The 22,358-nt window shown below is 46.9% G+C and overlaps 1 protein-coding gene across 2 annotated transcripts in view; it reads right to left on the bottom strand.

The window, feature by feature from the left end:
• Positions 1-22,358, bottom strand: part of KCNH1 (potassium voltage-gated channel subfamily H member 1) — a 318,994-nt gene that overhangs the window by 177,342 nt on the left and 119,294 nt on the right. For both annotated transcript variants that reach the window (XM_045838602.1, XM_045838604.1), the window contains exon 7: positions 15,043-15,472. In XM_045838602.1, the coding sequence (XP_045694558.1) occupies positions 15,043-15,472 (430 nt within the window). The remainder of the gene's footprint in view (positions 1-15,042; positions 15,473-22,358) is intronic.

Raw genomic sequence — 22,358 nt, 5'->3', positions numbered from 1 at the left:
GAGACGCGATGCTCGCCAGTGGCTCCCTCCCCCTGTGCTTCAGCTGTGCAGGCGCACTTCATTCTCTTTGTGTTCTCCGGCCGGCCTGCCTGCCTGCCTGCGCTTTCATCTCTCTTTCTGTCACCTGGCTAACTCTAGCCAGCCTCCAGGTCACGGTAAACAGCCACTGTTCCTTGACCCCCAATACCTGACTACAACCATAGGACTTCTCACGCTGCATGAAAATTGTCTGTGGAATGGTCTGTCCCCCAGCTACCGTCACCTCCTTGCAATCTTGTTTATTGTTTTATTTATTCTCAGCCTGTAGATGGCTCAATCTTTTGTTAAACGAATGAATGGAGTACGCTCATCAATCACAGGCAGTAAATTGGCCACTGCTCCGGGAGGATTCAGGAAGGGCCGATAGCGCCACGGAATGAGGTCAAGCTTCTAGAAGTGCATTTAGGCCAATGCGCTTGTCTTCACTTCAGCAACATGGCCACCACCCACTCCATGCACAGATGGTGGACATAGTATGCATTTCAGTACATCGACAAAGGGCTAAAAACCATGTCCTGAGATGTAGGCTCAAAGTGAAGTCTATTTGCTACCTGGAAATGCCTGTGATGTGCCTTACACATCTTAGGCTTTCAATAGAAGTTTAGGGAAAAACAGAATATTATAACCAAGCGATATGCCCCTGCTCTCCTTCCCATTGGAATAATACAGCACAAGTCAACCCTCAAGGATTTCCTGACTGAAGTGCTCTCCAGAAAGTTCTGGCCCAAAGTTACAGGTGCACCCCATGTATTTGCCTCTCGGGGAGGGAGAGATGAGGGTCACTGTTCCTGTCTCCAAGTGGTGAAGCATCGAGATAGAGAAAGAACGAAACTGCTCCTCGGGGCCCACACGGAGCTGGACCCACTCCAAATGCTGCTCTCTCCTCCTCCCACCCCTGAGAGGGAGCACAGGCGCACCCAGCCTGGGAGGACGGTGAGCTGCAGTCAGCATGGAAGAGCTACGGCAGGCGAGCAGGTCTCTTGTCTTGTGATCTCTTCGTGTACCTGACCAAGAAACATGCACGTATAAGCCCAACTTGTGGCCTCTGAGGAACCATAGAAAGTCAGCAGGAACCAGCAAGTACTTTTCTCATTAATATGCATAATTAAGGTCATTAAGTTCTTAATGTGAGAACATTCAATGGAGAACATTTAAGTAATGAGATAACTGCTTTGCAAGAAGCCCGATTAAAGGGGGAAAACTCAGCCAAGCGAGCCCTGCTAAGGGGTGACATCACAGAAACCCCCACACGGTGCAAAAGGAGAGCTTCCTTCTTGGGCTTCTGCGCCTCTCACTCCCCAGCCCCTCGCCAGGTCTGCCCTCACCACACCTGCACCAATCAGGGCCTCCGTCTCTGGTAGCCTCACAGCTGGAGAGGGAGGGTTGATAAACTCGGCAGAGGATGTGGAGAAATTCTCTTTGGGGCATTGTTATTCAGTGGATCCCAAAGGCCCGTGGTATGAATAAGGGAATAACACAGGCCGTGTCATAACAAGAGAGGGCTCTGCAGCCTGCTGCGGCGGCGGTGGGGGGGGGGGGGCGGGGGGGGGGGACGCCATGGGCCTCTACACCACTTTTGGAAGAAGAGCTGGGGTGGGTTGATTTTCAAAAGTGGTTGAAAGCGGTTCACTAGACAACACCCACATCTCTCTCTGGGGTGCGTATATAAAGGAAGAAAAAGGGAATAATAATAATAATAGTGATTAATAACTCCAGCATTTATGTACTTGGTCCTTACCACATGCCTGGCCCCGTGGCAGGGGTTCACAGACAGTATGTCCAAGCCTCACACCACCCTGTCCGGTAACCATCATCATCTCTACTTTACGCATGACGAAACTGAGGCTCAGAGGTCACCCTCGGCTTTGGGAACAAGCCACAGAGACAGTGAGTTGCTAAGGAAAGGCGACAAATACAGAGAAACATCTCTATCACCTATTTTCATCAGAGGGTCTACCCCACCTTGACCTCCTTCACAACTCCCCACCATTTCAGCCCTTACAGAGAAGGACGCAGCGGCAAAGAATCGGCGGAAAGGAGACACAGAGGCCCACCCGGAGAACTGAGCATCCTCCAGGGATCTGGCACGGGGTGTGTCTTTAATACACTGAAGGTCTGCAGCTGGACTCCCTGCAGCTAGCTCCCTTACTTCCTTGCTGAGCCTCTCTTTTCATATCTATACAATGGGAGTCATGACTAAAGAGCTCAGTATGAGTTAAGGGTACCTGGCCCAGAACAAGTGCTCAGTAAATCTTAGCTCTCACTGTCATCCTCAACATCGTCATCTTCCCGACTGATCCAAACACAGAAAAGCAAGACGAGCTGGCGCTGCTGAGCTTCTACACTCAGAGCACCGTCGGGCCAGCCACTCCCTCACACTGACCACGAGCTGAGCAGCCCGTGGAGATGTCTCCCCAAAGCTGAGCACTGGTTCTCCCCACAGTCAGTTGCTCAGCCTTCAGGTCCCGACAGGGGCCCTGAGTCCAGTGAACTGAGACTCCTGTTAAAAGTAATGTTCGCGTGGACCCGCCGAGCAAAGGAGCTCTGCGCGAGCCTCATGTCTTTCACCTCAGGGAATGAAGGACAAGGTGGAGCTGGCCTAGCGTGTCCTTGTTCTCAGTGGGGTTCCCAGAGGGGCAGGTGTGGGTGCCCAGGGAACACCTCACACTTGGGTGTAAACTCTGGTGCTTCCACTCAGAGCTGTGTCACACCCCATAAATTGGTCAGCCACCCTGAGCCTCACTTCCTCAACTGCAATACTTGTAAGTGGCATGTGTACAATACAAATTCATTCATTCATTCATTCATTTATTTATTCATTCATTTATTCTCTCTCTCTCTGCTGGTGTCAGGGTCTCAGGGAAGGAGATGGATGAAGGGTGATATGGGTGGTTAAGTCCAATCAGGTCTGATCTGAGAGGTAGGGTCATGGGTACCATTTTTAGCTAGACTGGTTGTGTCCTCTTCCTGCCCCAAGACTCGTGCTTGGCTTCTAAACCTGAGGACTAGAAACAGCCAGGTCTCCAATGCTGAGCGGACTGTGAAAAGCAGGTCTACTGTTTAATATGGGGTGAGCAGCAGCCATTTCTGACTGCCAGGTCATCGCGGTGGACACAGTGCCAGGGGACTGAGTGACAAGATGCTGCAGGTCCGATACCACTGTTCCACACCGCATTTCTCCTTCGAGACTCAGGTAACACTTAGGGGCACCCACAGGAGACCAGTGCTGATTGTCTCTCCACACAATGACAGTCGTGGCTCCAGCTTTTAGCAGTACCCCCTGGAAAATTAAGAGATTGTTGTAACTACTTCCCATGCCTCCTTTCACTACATGCAGATAAGAGACATCCAGTGGGTGAAATTCATAAATGTTTCCAGTATTTGTAAATGCTACCGTATTTGTAATGAAGTTCTGCATAGACGAGCTATATGTCTTGCTATCAATTGAGTGCTTTACCCCACATTTGCTCTGATTCACTCACTGACAGATTTAGGAAGCTGCTCTGCAAGTTTCTGAAGACAAAGTCGGGGAGGGGGGAGGAGTTGTTCTAGAGTGAGCACTGCTTTTACAAGATGCAACGTGAAGGAACGATTAAATGGACCAGAACCCCCCCAAACTGATGACGTGTGGATCGAATCTGTGGATGACTAAGGAAGTAATAACCAAGAGCGTAGATTAAAGACCACAATCCTTAACTATAGCAAAAGCACAAGCAACAAAGGGAAAAACATATTTAAATTGAACTGTGTCAAAATTTAAAGCTTTGTGCAAAGGACACAAGAAAGTAAAGAGGCAACCCACAGAATAGAAGAGAACATTGGGAAATTGTGTATCTCACATACAATCAAAAATCAGAAATAAATATAAAATGGTAACTCGGTCCAAACTCCATCCAGGCACATGGGGACAAAAAGGCTTGGATTTACTTCCAGGTGAGGCCCCAGGGGCCACTCGGGTGAGAGAGGTGCAGGGGACCAAGGGCCACTTCCCAGGTCTAATAACACCTGCAAGCAGCAGAACAATGGCCTTCAAGTGCCAAGAAATTGTACCCAGTGGGGAACGGCTTGACCTAATGGTAATCATGGAGTTGGGTCCAAAAAGCCAGTTGCTAAAGCAAAATGTAGTAGAAATATGGTTTCCCCATGTGTCGATGCTTGCCAAGAACACGCTTCGTCTGGGAACATGGGTCGAGGGTGAGATTCTGTGAGCAGAGCAGGAAAGGAAGAGGGCAGCACCGCACGGTGTCTTCTAGACCAAACTGGAGGGAATCCAAGTCAGGGTCTAAGAAAAGAGACTAGGATTTTTTTTTAAAAGCAAGTCAAATGGAAGTGCTGTATTCTGGAAGCATGAAGTGACGGCGCTCTGTCCTGGTGCCAGGGTTTAGCTCGGGGAGGTGGGGGGAGGAGCGCATGTCCCCCCACACTGGAGCAAAGTACAGAGCCTCTGCATGTCACTGTGGGTGACAGGGGAGGAGAAACATCGTCAACACTTAGGTGGGGAAAAGGATCCACAGCCCAGCAGGGTAGGGGGTCACAATGGGAAACCGTGCGGTACATGATGGGAGTGGCCAGGGAAGGAAAGCAGATACTACCAGGTGGAGGAAGAGGGCAGCAAGGGTCACTCCCCAGTCAGCATGAGACATCACTCTTACCCCTTAAACCACAAATTGGGCTCTAATGACCCGGCTGGGAAGCGATGGAAAAGGGAATCCCTGTTTTGTTGATATGGCTGTGACTTTGTTCCGTGACTATGTTCCCAGACTGATGCAGCCAAGGGGAATAGGGAAACATTTGGATAAATGTCAAATCATAAACTTGGATCCAAAAAGCTAACCGGAAAAGCAGAAGATGGTAAAAACATGGTTTCCAGTAGAACCTACGAAATATCTTCGGACTTCTAGTTGGGAGCCAGTTGAAATTTAATCAACACTATGAGGTAGCAATCACAAATACAAGCTTGAATTGTGAGAGGCCTAGAGAGATGTACAGATGTGGTGAGTGGGGGGAAGCGCTCCAACCTTGGAAGATTGGGGCTTTTGGAGATGTGAGTCCTTTTCTTGCTCTGTCACTAACTACTTGAGTCACCTCTTCTCTCTGGGCCTCGCCTTTTTACCTGCATGATGATACTGTTAGGACCGATGGTCTCTAAGACCCCTTGTAGTCCTGTGGCTCTTTCAATCTATGAATGCAAATTCAAAACGAAGGGATTGATGATCTTGCTCAGTTCTGCTCTGGCCAAACCACGGGCAGATTTGTCCTGGGCCCCTCCAGAGTGAGACACGAACAAACGGGGAATGAAAAGAGGTCACCATTCCCCAGAGTGAAGAAAGTACTCAAAACCAGGTGGAAGAAGCTAATAGAATCCCTCTTGGACAGGTGAAGCCTCAAGGCAGGTGTGATGGTCTTCAAATATTTGAAGCGCTGCTGTGTAAAAGAAAAGCTACATTTGTCTCATGAAGTCTCCGGAGTAAAGAGCCAAGAACAAGGAGGGAAATCCACAGGGAGGGAAATACAGCTTAATGTTTGAGGGAAATTCTCAGCCTTGAGCTTATCTGTAAGTGGGATGAACCCACTCCTGGAGGGCGTTCAAACTTCAGGGAAGGATTCAAAGACCTAGTGAGTAGGCGACCCTGAAGACATTTGAGGTCCTCCTTAATTCCAAAATTCTATGAGTGCCCATGAGATCACTGGAGCTCTGGTTCACTATCACAGAAAAAGAATGGCTGACTATCCACCTGTCTTCACACCATCTCTAAGTGGTGGGCTGGCGAGCACAGAGCAGAGGTTTAATACAATCTGTGGAAGACTGGGGAGAGAAGCGACGATGGAAGGCTCAGATCCCACATGCCACTGTGTGTCCCGAAAGTTCTTTGCTCAGAAGCTCGCCTCCCTTCCACTTGTTAAGGTGCTGGATTTCAGCCAGTGCCTTCGGCTGGCCTGTGAGCACAGTTCCTGTCATTAAACACCCGTGTTTCCCAGGAGAAAAGGAGTCCAAAGGAAAACCGGGAAAGAACCTCTGGCCGCTTCTGCCTCTTTCCCCAGCATCTTGCTTGGCCTGCCCAGTAGTCCCATGGGCCTGAGACCCCCCTCGTTTTTGTCGTCCCCACAACGCTGCAGTCAGCCTGCTGTTCTCTACAAAGCTGAACATTTGTGCCCTATTGTGTAGGGATGCTTTAGAGCTCACTGTTGTTTCTCCAACGGGTGCATTCTGTCTCCCCGGGAGCTTGAAGAAGGGGTCCGGACTGTTAAACGCAGTTATGATCCGGAAGAGGGACCCCTCCCCTGCTCTAGCTTTGCCACCCGTACTTTAGCCCACCCCACTCCTCTCCTCACCCCACCTGACCCCACCCCAGGGATGACCAAAGGTCACCCTTCTGAGCAGGGTTAGCCCTGCAGGCAGGGTACCTGCAGTTCTGCAGAACTCACTGGTGATTTTCGACATATGTGATTTTCTTTCTAAGCCTCCTGCTCTTTCATTTTGTTCTTCCTACCAAGACCTCTCTCCTTGTCAAGCTTTCTTGCGACAACAGTGGGTTTTTTTTTTTATCACCACGTAGCTATGATTCAGAGCCAGGCCTCTAGCTGATGAGAGCTAAAATTATTCTCACACACGCACAGAGGACCACAATGGGGAAAAGTGAAAATGGAAACGTTTTTCAAGTCCGCAAAGCCACTATCAGGTGAGGATTTATGGAGTCGGCCCTGAGAGCTCCTCGTTTTCCTCAGCAGAAGATTTTCATCTTGATGATCAGTTCCACAAACAAACCCACATCAAGCTCCTCTGTATGTAAAGCATCATGCTGCCCCTGTGCCATCACCACCTTCGCATACACCATCCCCTTCCTGTAACCTCCCCCCTGCCCTCCAGCCAATGCCCACCAAAGTCTCAGACTGAACTGCTGAACAAGCAATGCGGACCAAGGGTGCCAGAGTGCCTGGCACATGGCAGACATTCAAGTAATGTTTATGAAATGAACAAAGAGGTACTCGGGTAAACTGTTGATTGATTGAGGTTCTAGGGAACTGGCAGGTGAACCTGACATTTGTTCTTTCAGGGACCATACTCACTGATGTATTTTTAGAAAATATTTCCCTGGTGGACATTCCTCCTCTCACCTATTTTAAAAAAGGAAAGGAAAATTATTTTCCCCTCCGTGTGATTTCTCGCTAGCTATCTGTAATTGTCAGCCTAGAGGTTGAGAGCCACAACAAAGGCTTGAAAAGAAGCATCTCGAGCCTTGGCTGGTGTGGCTCTGTGCATTGAGTGCTGGTCTATAAAAGCAAGGGCACCAGTTTGATTACCAGTCAGGGCACATGCCTGGGTTGCAGGCCAGGTCCCCAGGAGGAGGGGGCACATGAGAGGCAACCACACATTGATGTTTCTCTCCTTCTCTTTCTCCTTCTTTTCTCCTCTCTCTAAAAATAAATAAAATCTTTTTAAAAAGAGAGAGAGAAGCAGCAACTCGAAAAGAGTGAAACTGGATTAATCAAGTTCCTTTCATGAAAATAGAACGGAGGTTTTAACCATTCTTCTCCCGCCTTCCCCTCTGCTCATCAGAGTCTCTCATCAGAGTCTGGGGACACCCTGTGAAGGGACCAGCTGCCACCATCTACTGGCCTAACTTGGGGTGGGCGGCCACCGGTAGCAGCTGCCATCAAAGTGACCTGGAAGAGCAGGGAGAGCACCTAACTGAGAGTGCAGATGACAGGAACTTCAGCCCAGGTCTGCATCTACCGTATTTTGCCAAGTATGATGCGCACTTTTTGCCCAGATATTTGAGGGGGAAAAATAAAGATGTGCATTATACATGAGTAGTAATAATTCTGTATCTATACACATGTTTTTAATTCCTTTATTTATGCTTATGCATTAAAAGTATAACTCTAGAAAACAATAATGATATCTGGATGCAAAATAATACCCTGGAATAGGATAATCAGTTTTGTTTCTAAATATAAGTAAATAATAAATTGAATTAAAAAATTAAAACAAAAGATTTTTCCCCAAAAGTTTGGGCCAAAAATGTGAGTGTGTATTATACACAGGAGCACGTTATACATGGCGATTTATGGTCACCAGCTGTGTGACCTCCAGCACATTGCGGCAGGTCCTCGAATGATGTCAATTTGTTCAATGTCATTTTTTTTAAACTGTTGAGGGCACTGACTCTTTTTTTTAAGATTTTATTTATTTATTTTTAGAGAGGGAAGGGAGGGAGAAAGAGAGAGGGAGAGAAACATCAATGTGCGGTTGCTGGGGGTCATGGCCTGCAACCCAGGCATGTGCCCTGACTGGGAATAGAACCTGCGACACTTTGGTTTGCAGCCCACGCTCAATCCACCGAACTACGCCAGCCAGGGCTCAATGTCATTTCATTGTAATGTCAATGAAATGCCATAGGAACTTAACTCTTGTTTATACCAATGAGCCTATAGTAATATTGTTTTCATCGTTATATGTCATTTTGCTTAGAGTTGCAAAATCTATCAGTGGCGTTAGGTGAGGACTTACTCTACTCCACAATTTTCTCATTTAAACGAATGGAAGAATACTACCTACCCCAGGAAGTATTCAGAGTTTCCAAGAAGACAGACAGATAAACAAAATAGAAACAAAGATTTGATGATAGAAACATCTCTAAATAACAATTTCTATTTGGATGAAAATTATATTTTAGAAAGGAACTTTGCAAATGGTGTGGATATCTGTAAGGTTAGAGATAATACCCCTCATCCAGTGGCTTCCCACTGGCAGAGCTTTCTAACATCTAACATGTTACATTTTACATCTAACATCTTACATTTCACTGTAAATTATTCTGCACGGTGCAGTAATCCGGCTATGAACAAGGAGAATGCCTTCCCACAAGACACATAATCAGACATCTGTCACTACAGCTATCATTCAAAGTAATAGAGAAGGCTTCCAGGAAAACAGCCCTTCTCTTCGATCTTTCTGCCGCCCCCTTCTTTCCCTGCCGCCCCCACCCCCCAACACCACCCACATCACAGAGAACACGTGCCCCTCCCACACCCCAAAACAATCAGCAAGGAAAGCAACACAACAAAGTAAAGCTTTGATGGCACATAAACTTGGTTCAAAACCCAATTCAGCCACCACTCATCCTGTGACCTTGGGTAAGTTACTTTGTGTCTCTAAACCTCAGTTTCCCTATCTGCAAAACAGGGACACAGAGCCTATTATGCAGTTGTTGGGTAAGGAAAAGTTCCCAGCACGTCTTGGGTGCTCAGAGCGTGTGTGTTTCTAGCTCCTTCCCTCCAGGGGGTGGGGCACTCTCCCTCCCTTCGGCACCGTTTCCTGCTCAGTGAAGACCCTGCCAGTTGGGCCGGGACAACGATGCCTGGGAGGCCTCCCTGACCACATGAAACGACTTCTTCTTCCTTTAAGAGCTTCCCCTAGACTGCTTTGCAGTCAGGCCATTGTTTTAAGAAGCATTATATCTAGGGAAACTCACATCCACATTAAATGCTGCAATGTACCTGATGTTTTATGTAGGTTCAAATTCCCTGAAAGACAAGCATACCCAATGATTTTGAGGAACATCACTTTTTTAAGATGATTTATTTATTATTATTTATTTATTTGTTTATTTATTTTTAGAGAAGGGAAGGGATGGACAAAGAGAGGGAGAGAGAAACATCAATGTGTGGTTGCCTCTTGCACGCCCTCCATTGGGAACCTGACCTACAGCCCAGGCATGTGCCCTGACTGGGAATCAAACTGGTGACCCTTTGGTTCACAAGCCAGCACTCAATCCACTGAGCCACACCAGCCAGGGCTTATTGTTTTATGGGTCCTAGAAATATGCTATAAGAGGAAATGGAGGGGCAGGTGACAGCTACCACTGGTTGAATACCCCAGAGGGGTGAAGCTCTGCTCTACGAACCCTGCACATGAACTGAGCACGTGACCACCCAGAATAAAGACTAGATTTCCCAGTATCCTTTGCAGCTAGGTGTGGCCAGGCTACCAAGTTCTAGCCAATGTGATACGAATAAAGGTAACATGGTAATAGCCTTGTTCTCAAAGTGAAAGAATTCAGCCAGCCTTCCCCTTCCCTTTCTTTCTGCTTTCCAGAAAAAGAACATATGGCTGAACCTGGAACAGCCACCTTGGATCCAGATATGGAAGTCATGCGCTGAAGACAGCAAGAAGCCTGCATCTCTGATGACTGCAGAGCAGCCAGACCAACCCTAACCTTTCAGGAAACCTACGCCTTGTTGATGCTGCTATTCCTCTCTGTCTCTGCCCAGCATCAGAACACCATGTCCTACCAAATAAAGAAGCGTGGCCAGTAACGCTGCAGGCCAGCTCCAGAACTCCAGCGCCTTCCCAATTGTTCAGATTCAGCAAGTCCATAAATATGTATCAAGCAGCTACCACGTGTCTAAGGTCTCCTAAGAGTATCTTTTGCACCTCCTGGAAGACGTGCCCCGTATCCTTTTTGAAAACCAGTATATTGGTATGGAATGCAAAAAGGCATATTCAGCAAAAGTGAAATGAGAAGAAGTGAGAAATATTTAAATAAGATCATGAAGGAGGCAGAGAAATGTTCAGAGCATCTTGCAAATAATCTAAGTGGAAGGGAGACCACAAAGCATTCTCCAAGTGGGTGAGGGAGTGGGTCAAAGGCCCGGGGTACAAGTCACTAGTGTCCCTTTCCCCGGGAGAGAAGATGACATAACCAAACCATGAGGGGTGGGCCCACTGCTCCCTGGGAGCTCCCAGGCCTGGGGTGGGGGCGGGGGGCTGGCTGAAGCACTGATCAGGATGAGATCTGGCCCAGCGGGAGGACAAGGGGAGGGGGTCTTCCAGACTCAAGAGATGCTCCCAAGGGTCCCTTCGGCACCGACATCCTGCTCTGATGTGAAGGAGCTGAGGTGGGAAGGACTGGGAAGAAAAACTGAGTTCAAAGAGGCAGGTGTCATGCAGTGCTGAGGTGGGAGACCAAAAGCTCAGTGTTTGGGGGGCTGTCTGGAGTGGGAGTGTAGTGTCTAGACTCCCTGCCATTGTCAGAGAGAAAGAAAATAAGTGGGGCTTAATTATTATGACAGGATGACAGCCGTGACATTATGAAGAGAGAATCAGAAAAGTGTGAAGCTTATTTTAAAAAGTGAAAATGTCTCTTCACCATGAAATTCTCCCTGGAGAGCTCCCCAAGACAGGGTCGTGTCCCTGACCTGAGATCGAGACCTCCCAGACACAGGAGCTCTTCCCCCTGACAGTCCCTCCTTCCCTGAGGATCCCTCAGAGGCCGGGGAGGCTGGGCCCGCAGCAAGGGCTCCATCTCTGGGCCTGAGTCACTGGCTGGTGCGGGGCAGGGCCTGTCTCTGTCCTTCCCACAGACCCCACCACCATCAGACTGCAGACGTCCTGAGAGCGCCACCCACAGTGGTAGTCTCCAAATCTGTAGCACATAGTAGGGGTGTGTTGGGGAAGCACTTAGTATGTGCCTGTTAAAAAGGGGGACAGCCTCTCCCCGGTGTCACGCAAAGGGAAAGAGCTGCTTGTGCTTCATTCAGCATCAGCAACATGCAGGAAATGTGCAAGAAGATGTAAGGCGTCCACTCACAGGGGACTCCGGAGACCACTGGAGACCCCATGAGGGCAGGGAGATCAAGCAGGGGCTGGCTTGCCCCTAGCCCAGGACAAGACCCCAGAATGGAAGTTAGACATAAAACCAGGCATTCGGAGACACTGTAAATCAACAATACCCACAGCTTATCACAAAAACTCATTTTACCCAATACTTTCCACCTCAGAAAGATAGGAAAAAATGAAAATACTTAGTTTTCCTGCTTCCTCGCACCCTCTGGGGAATTAGCCGAGTTATAATGAGATATTCAGTGCCGGAGAGCAGAGATGAGAAGCAACAGAAGACTTCTGGATAACCTACATTATGGCTAATACACTGCAACAGCATAGCCAAAAAATAATATCACCAACACATGTGAAATTCAATGCAAAGAGGGAAAACATCACAAAATGCAACCCGTACTTCAAAAGCAAACTGGCCTGTGTCTGTCCAAGCCCCTTAGGGCCTGACTGCCAGGGTGACGGGGAGAGAGAGGCTCTGGCACCGTGACATACCGCAGGATTGGTCAGTGCTCCCTGTCGCCGGAGGTGCCGATGCTGGGGCCAGTCCAACCCTGTGAGCCATGCGGTAAGGACACAGGTGTGCACATGTCCACACAAGGGCAGGGCAAGATAAAAGAGGACCCCACAAATCTAGTAAGACATCAGCACTTATCCCAAACAAGGGCTGTTCGGAACGAATGTGAGTTTACCAGGATGATTGCTACCACGTTGCGCAGAGTGCAATGACTTCGTTGTTAGTACAAGAATTTGTCAGACGTGTCACGCAGAAAGTGGAACAGCTATAACTGTGACAGGTTGCTGAAAAATAGCTGGTTTCTGGAACACCTGGTCCCCCAAGTCTGTACCATAATCTTGTTCTTAAATGAACACAGCAATAAACAAGAACACGAAAAGTTTCCAGTGCAGGGCTGCTGGCTTGTTAACGTTTATGGAGAGAATTTTCCAGGTGCTGGTATGTCAGCTGGAGAAGCTGGTCTCAGAGCACATGAGCACAGGGGGTCCACAGAGGAGCCAGCCTCCTAACTCAGGGAGGCCTGAGGCTGACCCCTGTCTCTCCTGCTTACCAGCCTCACATTCCTGGGAAAGTGAGTCAGCGTCTTGGAGCTTCCATTCCTCGTAACGTGGGGAAAATAACCTCTCGGGTATGGAAGTCTTGTGGGCAGCAGAAATCGTGTGTAGAGCGCTTGGCACAGCGACTAACAAATAACTGTTCAGGAAGTGGTGTCGCTGTTACGCAGACTTGCCTTCTAAACATCAGACTTGGCTGCAGAGGCGGCTACCTGGTATTACCCTTTATTTAAAGGAATGGAAACAATGCCCAGCTCTGAGAGAGCGGGGAGAGAAAAGAAGTGGAAATAATTCTTTGAGGTTTTCCTTGGAGCCCATACCCAGGGAATTATGCTCTCTGTGGAAGAACGGTTTTGGAAAAACACACTGCCTATCTTTATTATAGGCCCACCAGAACTACTTTCTTTTCTCTTTCACGCCAGGTAAAAAGTTTCAAGGAGCTCTCGTATTTGAAAACCCTTGGGGAGCCCATGAAATGGGGCCCATTTTCTAACCGACTCTTAACAAATTTTCTGTAATGGATATTATGAGATATTTCAACTGGCAGAGTGTCTCATCTCTCCTTTTAAGGGACAGAAATTGTGGGCTGAACACACTGCGTCTGGTTGTTTAGCGGATGCCCCCAGACTCGCATAAGTGCTACAAGCGTTGCCTAGAAAACTGGTACTTTTGAGGCTGAAATAGTCCTAGAAGAGCAAAGATCTTAAGTCCTTTTACACGACAGGAGAAAGCACCTCAAGTTCTAATTAAGCTAAAACGATTAGCTACCCACAGACACTTAACACTCTCTCCCATGGTCAGGCAATCATCTCTATTAAAACCCATTTTAAAGTAAGAAGTAAACCCAAAACCTCCATCAGTACACACTTCCCGTGAACCAATGACCCCTTGGACACACTGAGTAAATACTCAGAGGCGAGCTCTGTGCCTTGACCGGGGACTTTTGCGATAGGACTGCATCAGGCACGATGACGTGCTTGCCAAAAAGGAGGAAGCTGGCTGCAAATGTGACTGTTAGGGGTGAAGTCCAACCGTACAAGAGGGCGCCGAATCTCTCCTGGGTTGGACAAAGCAGGACAAACTGAAGCCTCAGGTTTCCCTGGTCTTAGAATTCCCTGACTGATTTAACAAGAAATGCATCAACTCCACTCTGAGGACTACACCAAACAAAAGGGTTTCTGCCTGCTGGACCCAGAATCCAGCTTCATCACGTGAGACCAAACTACTATCCAAATTGATGCTTCATGGGAGGACTGTCCTCTCCCATGTTACAATTTGTCACTGATATGCACTTGGCACACTTGGCAGGTTCACCGTGAGTCCAATCCACTCAAGTTCATGTGCTTTCCCCAGCCCTGTTGGGCCCACTCCTCCCCTGTGGGTCCCTTTAGGGAAGGTAGCCCATTGTTTTCAGCCTAAGGCTATAGTCAGTAACAAACAGCTCCTCCATGGTCAGTGGGTAAGTTATTGAGATTTTAGTACCTTCCTCAAGAACTAGGGTAGTTTTTGTTTTTCAGTCCAGTCAAGTTAATCCGATAACCTATTACTTCTCAACTGAACAAAAGCCTTTTTTTTTTTTTTTGCGTTGTTTTGTGTTTAGATGTCTTTGGACTTGGAACATTCCTTAGCCATCAAGCAGACATCAACAATGTTGACCTGGATCAGCACTGTGTGACAGAAATAAAATGCAAAATTCTCCGAGGAGCCACATTACAAGGGCAAAAAGAAATATGAAATCGATTGTAATAGAATATTTTATTTAACCCACTATATCAAAAATACTATTGCTTAATGCATAATCAATATGAAAGTTAATTAATGAGATATTTCACATCCTCTTTTTCTACTTTCTCTTTTTGGTGCCATGCTGAATGGTGCAGATCCAGAACTAAGCTTAAATTGACCTGGAAAGTCTTCCTTGACTCCCTGTTCTATGGACAAGCAGTTTACCAAACAGAATGTGTAGCATACGTATTTAACTTTATAAAAATCTATCTCTATGTGTTCAGACATGGATAGAAAATGATCTTTAAAGGAGAGACCAAAAGGTGATGATAGTTACCCCTGACAGGGAGGCAGATCGCCTTTCTCTGCTATTTTGTGCTTTTTTTAGTATTTTCTAAGTGTCTTTGCAGTAAACATGTACTTTTTTAATTATCAGGAAAACTGTAAAGCTGGTCTTTAAAAAAATGTCTCCCACATTTTCAGGTTTTACACCCCTGATCCTGCAGGCACAGTAGCCACTGCCCTATCTCCATCTCTGAGAGAACGGAGGACCAAGTACTATGCCTCCCGCCCCAGCCCCCGGTACTTACAGCCAATCATCATGATTGCCACTGCAAAGATCTTCTCGATGTCTGTGGATGGGGCGATGTTTCCAAAGCCCACGCTGGTGAGGCTGGTCATGGTGAAATACAACGAGGAGATGTAGACAGAATTCTTGCTGGGACCACCTTCCCACTTCCCTGAGCCAGACCCATTAAACTGGTAAGGGGTGCCAATGTCCATCGCCAGCTGGTAGAGCCAGCTGTTGTTGCGGATGGTCTTGGTGTCCTCATCGAAGATCTCATAGTCCCCAATGCTGTACCAAATGCAGGCCATCCAGTGAGCAGCCAGCCCGAACACACACACCAGCAGGACCAGCACAGCAGCTCCGTATTCAATGTAGTGGTCCAGTTTACGGGCCACTCGCCCCAGACGGAGCAGCCGGACGACTTTCAGGGAGCTGAACAGGCTGCTGATGCCCTGGGAGAAGAGGAGCACAGAGTCAGGGCCAGGAACAAACACACCACTCCCTCACGTCCCCTTCTCCCCTCCCCACCAGGCTGTTCCCTTCAGCACAGTGAATTTCCGCGAGATGCGGTATTGCGCAACCCTTAAACATTGTTCTAACGTAAGACATGATATGGAAAAATGCTCATAGGTATTTGTGCACTTATTCACAGCAAAATTAGAATTTTACTCCAAGGTGTATGGGTGGGAGAATTTCATTAACTTTTTGCCTACTTCCATTACAAAGGGGAAAAAAAGGAAAAAAGACAAATAAAATGAGAATTTAAATCTAATTATATTATGCAGAACTACACAAATATATGAGCATTTTTCCATGTCGTGAGTTATTTTAAAACAATTTTAAGGATTGTGTAATATTTCATATTAAGTAATGTGAAATATTTAAGGGTTGCATTGCATTTATTTCATACGGTATAATCTTTCATTCCAATTATATTGTGCACAAGTATACAAATAATTATATGTTGAAAAATGGTCAGAAAGACACACAAAAAGACATAAAACACTACTGATGGTTATGACTTCATTGTCAAGATAGGGAATTACAGGAAATGTTTTGTTATATTTGTATATATTTTTGTTATACTTATATATATTTACTTGATTTTTATGACTGAAATTATTACTTTTATAATTAGAAAAATACATTTAAAAACAGTTTTTTAAGATAAAAATTAATTCAAGAAGTAGCTAAGAAAAACTGAGATCCTGTTTTCTCAGAAAAATGACAAGTTCTTGGAATGCAACATCCCTCCCATGCCACTGGTCCCTAGAAGACTCTGTGGAACACCCTCTTCCCTCCAGTGAGCTTGAATCATATTGAAATGTGGACAAAAGAAGAAACCTCTGGAATCAGCCACTGAAACTCTGGGGATATTTGTTACAGCAGCTGTGTCACTGGCCTTCCCTGACCTGTGAGCACACAAACCATATGTAGTGCAGCCTTGTCAAGAAGGAACAGAGGAGTCTACCCAAATTGTTTGTGTTAGGATGAGGGTGGGGGAGTTTCATAGCCACAATACATACAACAGAAAAAAATCATTTGTTTTCCAACATATACCAGCAAATGGATAATAATGGGTTTTTCTAAGCCAAGGGTCAATTCATCCAAACTGACAACCTTGACAAAACTGACCTTCGGCATGTCTAGTACTCCTCCCAGGGTCCCCTTTTCCCTCCGTGTGCTTTCCTCCAAAACCTGCCATGCAGGAAAGACGGACAAAATCCCTCACATTAAGATGCAAAAGACTGATGACGATAAATGGAAACCTCTCTCTACAGGGCATTTGCATTTTAACAGAGGAAAACTAACTTCCAATAATGGAATTTAAAAAGCACCAACAGCCTGGGTGAAGCAGATATTTTGGGAGGCAAAGGGGCCTTTTTGATGACTCAGGCATCAAACACTTGTAAGCTGCCACCTACCCTCCACCTCCTCATAAGGAGGTTCCTGAAGCCATCTTTCAAAGCGGCTCCACTCTGAAGCAGAGCTTCCTACCCAAGCCCAAACTGCCTTGTCATTTTCCCTCACTCAGACTCGGTTCAAAGCACCATGCCCCAAGAACCTGCTATGTCCTCCCGTGCTGACGCTACAGGGAAGAGAGAGAATAGAATGATGCTGTGTTTGTCTTCTCGCTCACTGTTGTATCTCCAGTGCTTGGCCCATGGGAGATGCTTGATAGAAAGAAAAGAGGGAGGAAGCAAAAGCATAATAACCAGTGAAAGAGGCATGATATGATTAGCGAAAAGATATTTCTACTAAGAGTCACAGAACTTGAGAGCTGATGGGGGCATCGAAGTCCAGCTCCCCTGAGTCCAGCAAGATCTCCTCGAGTGCCCCTGAAGAATAGTCATTCCAGCTCTCCTTAACTACTACTTGAAGACCCCATTCTGTGGCAGTCACTAATGGAGCCGAACAATTGGGCCCCCATCACCTTTCTTACTGCTCACCTGTACTTCAACCCTTCTGCATTCTCCCTCCCTTCCCAATGGCCACAACAACACATGGCGACTACTCCCCAAAGGCCATGCTAACCCCTGGCCATACACACCAGTTGTCTCAAGCATCCCACACAGTAGATGCACACTTGTATCTCTTTGCCTGCTCAGACTGGCCCCTCAGTCCAGAATGTTTGAGCTGAACGCTTGGGCTTCCCTGTTTCCAACTGGTAGCTAGTCTTTCAGTCCTGCTTCTATGATACTAGCAGTATTTCAGGTCTGCCACGAAAGCCCTCCATGACTCCCCTGTAGTCCCAACCAATCACTCACTCCTCCAAATGTCTGTGGTAATCTATACCTATTACCACTTAAACACATTGCTTTGCTTTGTAGTTTTCTAACCACGTCTTCCTGAAGACTGGACTCACTTGGTATTCATGTTAGAAGCCTCCTGTATTGGGTTGAATAGTGTCCCACCAAATTCATGTCCTTTCCAGAACCTCAGAATGTGACCTCATTTGTAAATAGGGTCATTGAAGGTGCAGTTAGTTAAGATGGGGTCATACACTGGGCCCTTAATACAGTATGACGGTATTTTTATAAGAAGAGAAGAAGTAGACACAGAGAGAGAGAGAGAGCCCCATGTGCTCACCAGGGATGTGATTTAAGCCAAGGAATGAGAAGGATTACTGGCAACACCAGGAGCTGAGAAGGCGGCATGGAACAGGGTCTCTCCTAGAGCCTTCGGAGAGAGCATGGCCTTATGGACACCTTGCTTTCAGAGCACAGAGCCTCCAGAACTGCGACAGAGTAAGTTTCTGTTGTACGAAGCCACCCACTTTGTGCTAATACGTCATGGCGCCCTAGGGAACTAATATACCCACACAGGGTCTGAAGCCAGCACCTTCTCAGAAAGGGTCTCAAACATTTCCTAAACTGAATTAAGGAGTTTGGATTATTAGGAATTTTTTTCTCACTTTAAGGAGGCTTTGGAGCAATATAAGACACACACTTCCTCACTGTGTTATTTATCTGTGTTCACACTGATATTCTATTACACAGTCTTGTGTAAGTTCTCTCTTATTGCACCAGCCACTGGATTTCCAGCTGTTTAAAAGCATCTCAAGCTATTGATTTTTTTCTTATTTGCCTGAAGTTCAGTATATGCAATAAATAAAACAGAATACTCTAAAGGTTTTTTTTTAATTTTAGTATAAAAAAGGCAATAGCACCATATGGTGGCACATCACATTTCCCCAGAGACTTCTTGTATCAGAAAACCTATCTCGAGTTCCAACTGGTTCCAGAGAGTTCTTTATGACAACCTTAAAGTTATGAAGAACTAAGAATTTCCAGCTGAGTCAACATGGATGAAGGGATGGCAAGAACCTGTGCGGGTCAGCCCACCACTGACGGCCAACACCTCTGCCTGGAAGGAAGCCTTCTGAAGTCTAAGTAACCTCAGTTCTGGTGGTATTGATGCAATTCCAATCGAAATGGGCATTCGATAATGATCAGAATCATTTCTGTGCGAATATTGAGTTTTACCTATTCACCCAGACTAAATAAATCATTCCATTAGCTTAGACTGTATCTTGCCTGCTCAGCTAGCCAGATTCAACAATTTTCTGCTCAATTTTTTTTTCTGCCATAGGTGTGGAAATGACACTGTCACAGACTGGTGACGATGTGTTATTAAAAAGAACTCCTCAGTCTCTCAGGCCCTTGAATACTTCCCCCAGGCTTCCAGGCTTGTGTGGAGACATGACAGGGTCCATAGCAAATGCTGCAGGTCAACGTTTTGATTGCTTTCCACCTCACGTGACTCACGATTGCTCCTCTCTGCATCCTCCCCGCTCCTTCCCGCACTTCCCTCTGAGACTTACTCACATGGAGAAGTTGTGCCCAGAGGAAGTCCAGCGGTCTGTTATAAGAATTCACTATTTTGTTAACAGAGCTTGGTTTGCTAGTTGTCTTTAAAACAGAGGTGACTTCAAGAACAAATGCTTCATCAACTGCATAATGGAATAAACTGGCAACCCAGATCTTACTGGAAGTTACTCACTGAAGCTTAAGTATAATTGGCTGCCCTTCGATTGCTTCAAGACTTTACTGTAGGCCTTGTTTAATTCAATTCAGCAATCATTTCCTGAAAACCTAGTACAGGAGGACATAGCCGAGAACTATTGGTGATAGAAAAACAAGGAAAATGCAGTCTCCTGCCCTCACTTTACCTACAGTCAGGCCACAGAAAAAACATAGCCAGCAGGCGACTACGATGCAGTGGCGAACATAAGTGAGCTGCCACTATAAACACAGACTTAGCACAGGTGCTGTGGTGGTTGTGTGTATCGGGAATATTTTCCCAGTTCATTTAAATGCCCGTTGACCACATTCAGGGGGAGGATGTGGTCACAGAGTAGACGGGATCGCTTGCGACCTTCCGTTTGTTTAATCCAATGATGTATACAAAAGGCACATCTGCAGTTTCTGTAGAAAACTGTCATTGAAGGAAGTTTAGAAATATTGCTTAAAACCACCTGCTTTCTTTTTGTTTGCAGCTCCCACCATCACATAATCAACTGTTGTGATAATATACACATCAGGCTCTTTTGCTTTCTAGAGGCACTGAAAATCAAAACCGTACCACTGGCCAATTAAAAACCAAAGGACGCAGAAGAGAGAATCTGGTTTTATCAAGCCGTGTCTCTGTCTTTCTCAGAATCCTATCAGGTTTCCTTCTTCCAGGACAATGCAAGGAGCCCAAGCAGCCTAGCCAGAACTGAGTCTCAGCTTAAAGGGAGCGATAAAGTTGTCTTGTGCCTGCAGCTCTGATACCGATGCAGAATTAGCCATGCCCTTAACATGCTTTAGGCTAATTTCATTTAAATTCTCAGAGACAACAGCACATCGGGGTCTGGTGCAGGTGAAAACCCCAATGACTCTCGTGTCTGTACGAGCCTTCGGCACTGGGGCCTGACTAGAGCATTGGCCCACTTGTCACTGCCCAGCCAGAGCTTCAGATGTGAACCAGTGCTGACATTACAAAAGCATCGCCTCAACTAGTCACATCTGAGAACACAACTGGAGCCTCCTGACACATGTGATCACGCTCGCTATGTAAAGGACGAGAGAGACACAGATCACTCCCTATGCAGTCTAGTTTGGCTTTAAAAGACACACTTCCTCCTTCCCCAAACGTAATCCACTTCAGTCTCATCATCACCCAAACCCAAGCTTCAAGGAAGAAGGCAGAAGCCCTCACAAGGGCAATCTCCTGACAAGCCCCAGGAATTTGTGGTATGACCTTGAGGCCTCCCTCGGGCTGGCCGGCAGGGAAGGCTCAAGCAGCTGGTTTGGATGTGTGAAAGGTTCCCGGGAGTCTGGGGGGCCTGGCAGAGTGAAAGGCAGACACCTGGGAGACTTGGGGAAGGTGTGATGTTTTCACACACTCAGGACTAGCTCACCTGCAAGGACAAGAGCCAGGCAGGCCACTGGGAACACTCCTGAGGGGTCACGGGGGCCCTGGAGCAGGCTGTGAGGAGTGCTGAGCCCCAGCACACTTGCAGGTGTCTGGGCTACTGGACAGAGAGACACACGGAGCTTTGAGAAATGGGCGAGGAGAATCAGACGTAGAGAAACAAGATACTCTCAGAGAGGTAGCATGGCCACAACTTCACAGGTTCCTGCATTCAAGACAATAAGGAGCCCTGGCTGGCATAGCTCAGTGGATTGAGCGTGGGCTTCGAAGCAAAGTGTCGCAGATTCAATTCCCAGTCAGGGTACATGCCTGGGTTGCAGGCCATGGCCCCCAGTAACCCCACATTGATGTTTCTCTCTCTCTCTTTCTCCCTCCCTTCCCTCTCTAAAAAATAAGTAAATAAAATCTAAAAAAAAAAAGACAATAAGGACCCCCTTTCAGCTAGAAGAAAGGTCAACATATCAGCTTTAATAGGGCCCATGGTTTAACCCTGTCCCGTCTTCACAGACAGATCTAAAGCCCTTGAAGCCTCAGCAGTGAGTGGTGATGAGACCACTAATCATTCTAGACTCTTCCATTCCAGGAAGCAACCATCATAAACAGAGCTCCCCTCTGCTGCCATCTGTCCCCTGAGGATAAGTCCCCGTAGGAATGTCCCAAGGCAATGATGGCTCTGTTAAGGGGCTTTGGGTAGATACGGTTCTAAACTTTCTGGAAGCAGGCAGAAGTAAGCAAGGACAGCCACCACTCCGTGTGGCTAAAATAATCAGTAACTACAACTTTGGGGAGTACGAGAAGCTATAGAGATAAGAAATTCTCAGGTTGGAGCCAGGCCCTGTCTCTGGCGTGCTCTGATCGCTCTGTGACCTAGTGACCTCTCTTCACCGGTACAGTGGAGAGGATGCACTGACACAGGGTTAATGCTCACAAAAGCATTAGTTGTTACCTGAGCGGTAGTCACCTTGTTCTCCAGCCAAAAGAGGGAGATGGAGGGAGATGGAGAAATGGAGAGATGGGGAGAGATGGGGGGAGAGAGAGAGAGAGAGGAGGGAGAGATTATTTGCCCTCAGCGGAAAGGCAGGAAAGGGTCTGAAATGTCAGAGCAGTCACCTGTAGGTGAGGGTTAATAAAGATGGGGCAGCGCCCTCTCTGTGGAAAGCTGCCCACAAGCAAGTAAAAGGGTTTCTGACCAGAATAGCTGTGTCAGCTGAAGGAGAGCAGGCAGATGAGGCCCCGCCCATGCTTCTGGGCGTGCTGACCCCGGGGGTGGGGGAAAGTCAGAGAAAGGCCAAGGACACCTGAAATAATGAAAACTAATAGAATGCAATTTACCCCTAGGTGTTTGTATTTCTAGACTCACTTTAGAAGATCTAGCACTTCTTCGACTACAGAAATTAGAAATCACTAAAATAACTATCA

The sequence above is a fragment of the Phyllostomus hastatus genome, unplaced genomic scaffold, assembly GCF_019186645.2.
Source record: "Phyllostomus hastatus isolate PE091 unplaced genomic scaffold, TTU_PhHast_1.1 phas_contig_283, whole genome shotgun sequence".
NCBI classification, from domain to species: Eukaryota; Metazoa; Chordata; class Mammalia; order Chiroptera; family Phyllostomidae; genus Phyllostomus; species Phyllostomus hastatus.
This window is presented reverse-complemented; position numbering and strand designations above follow the sequence as displayed.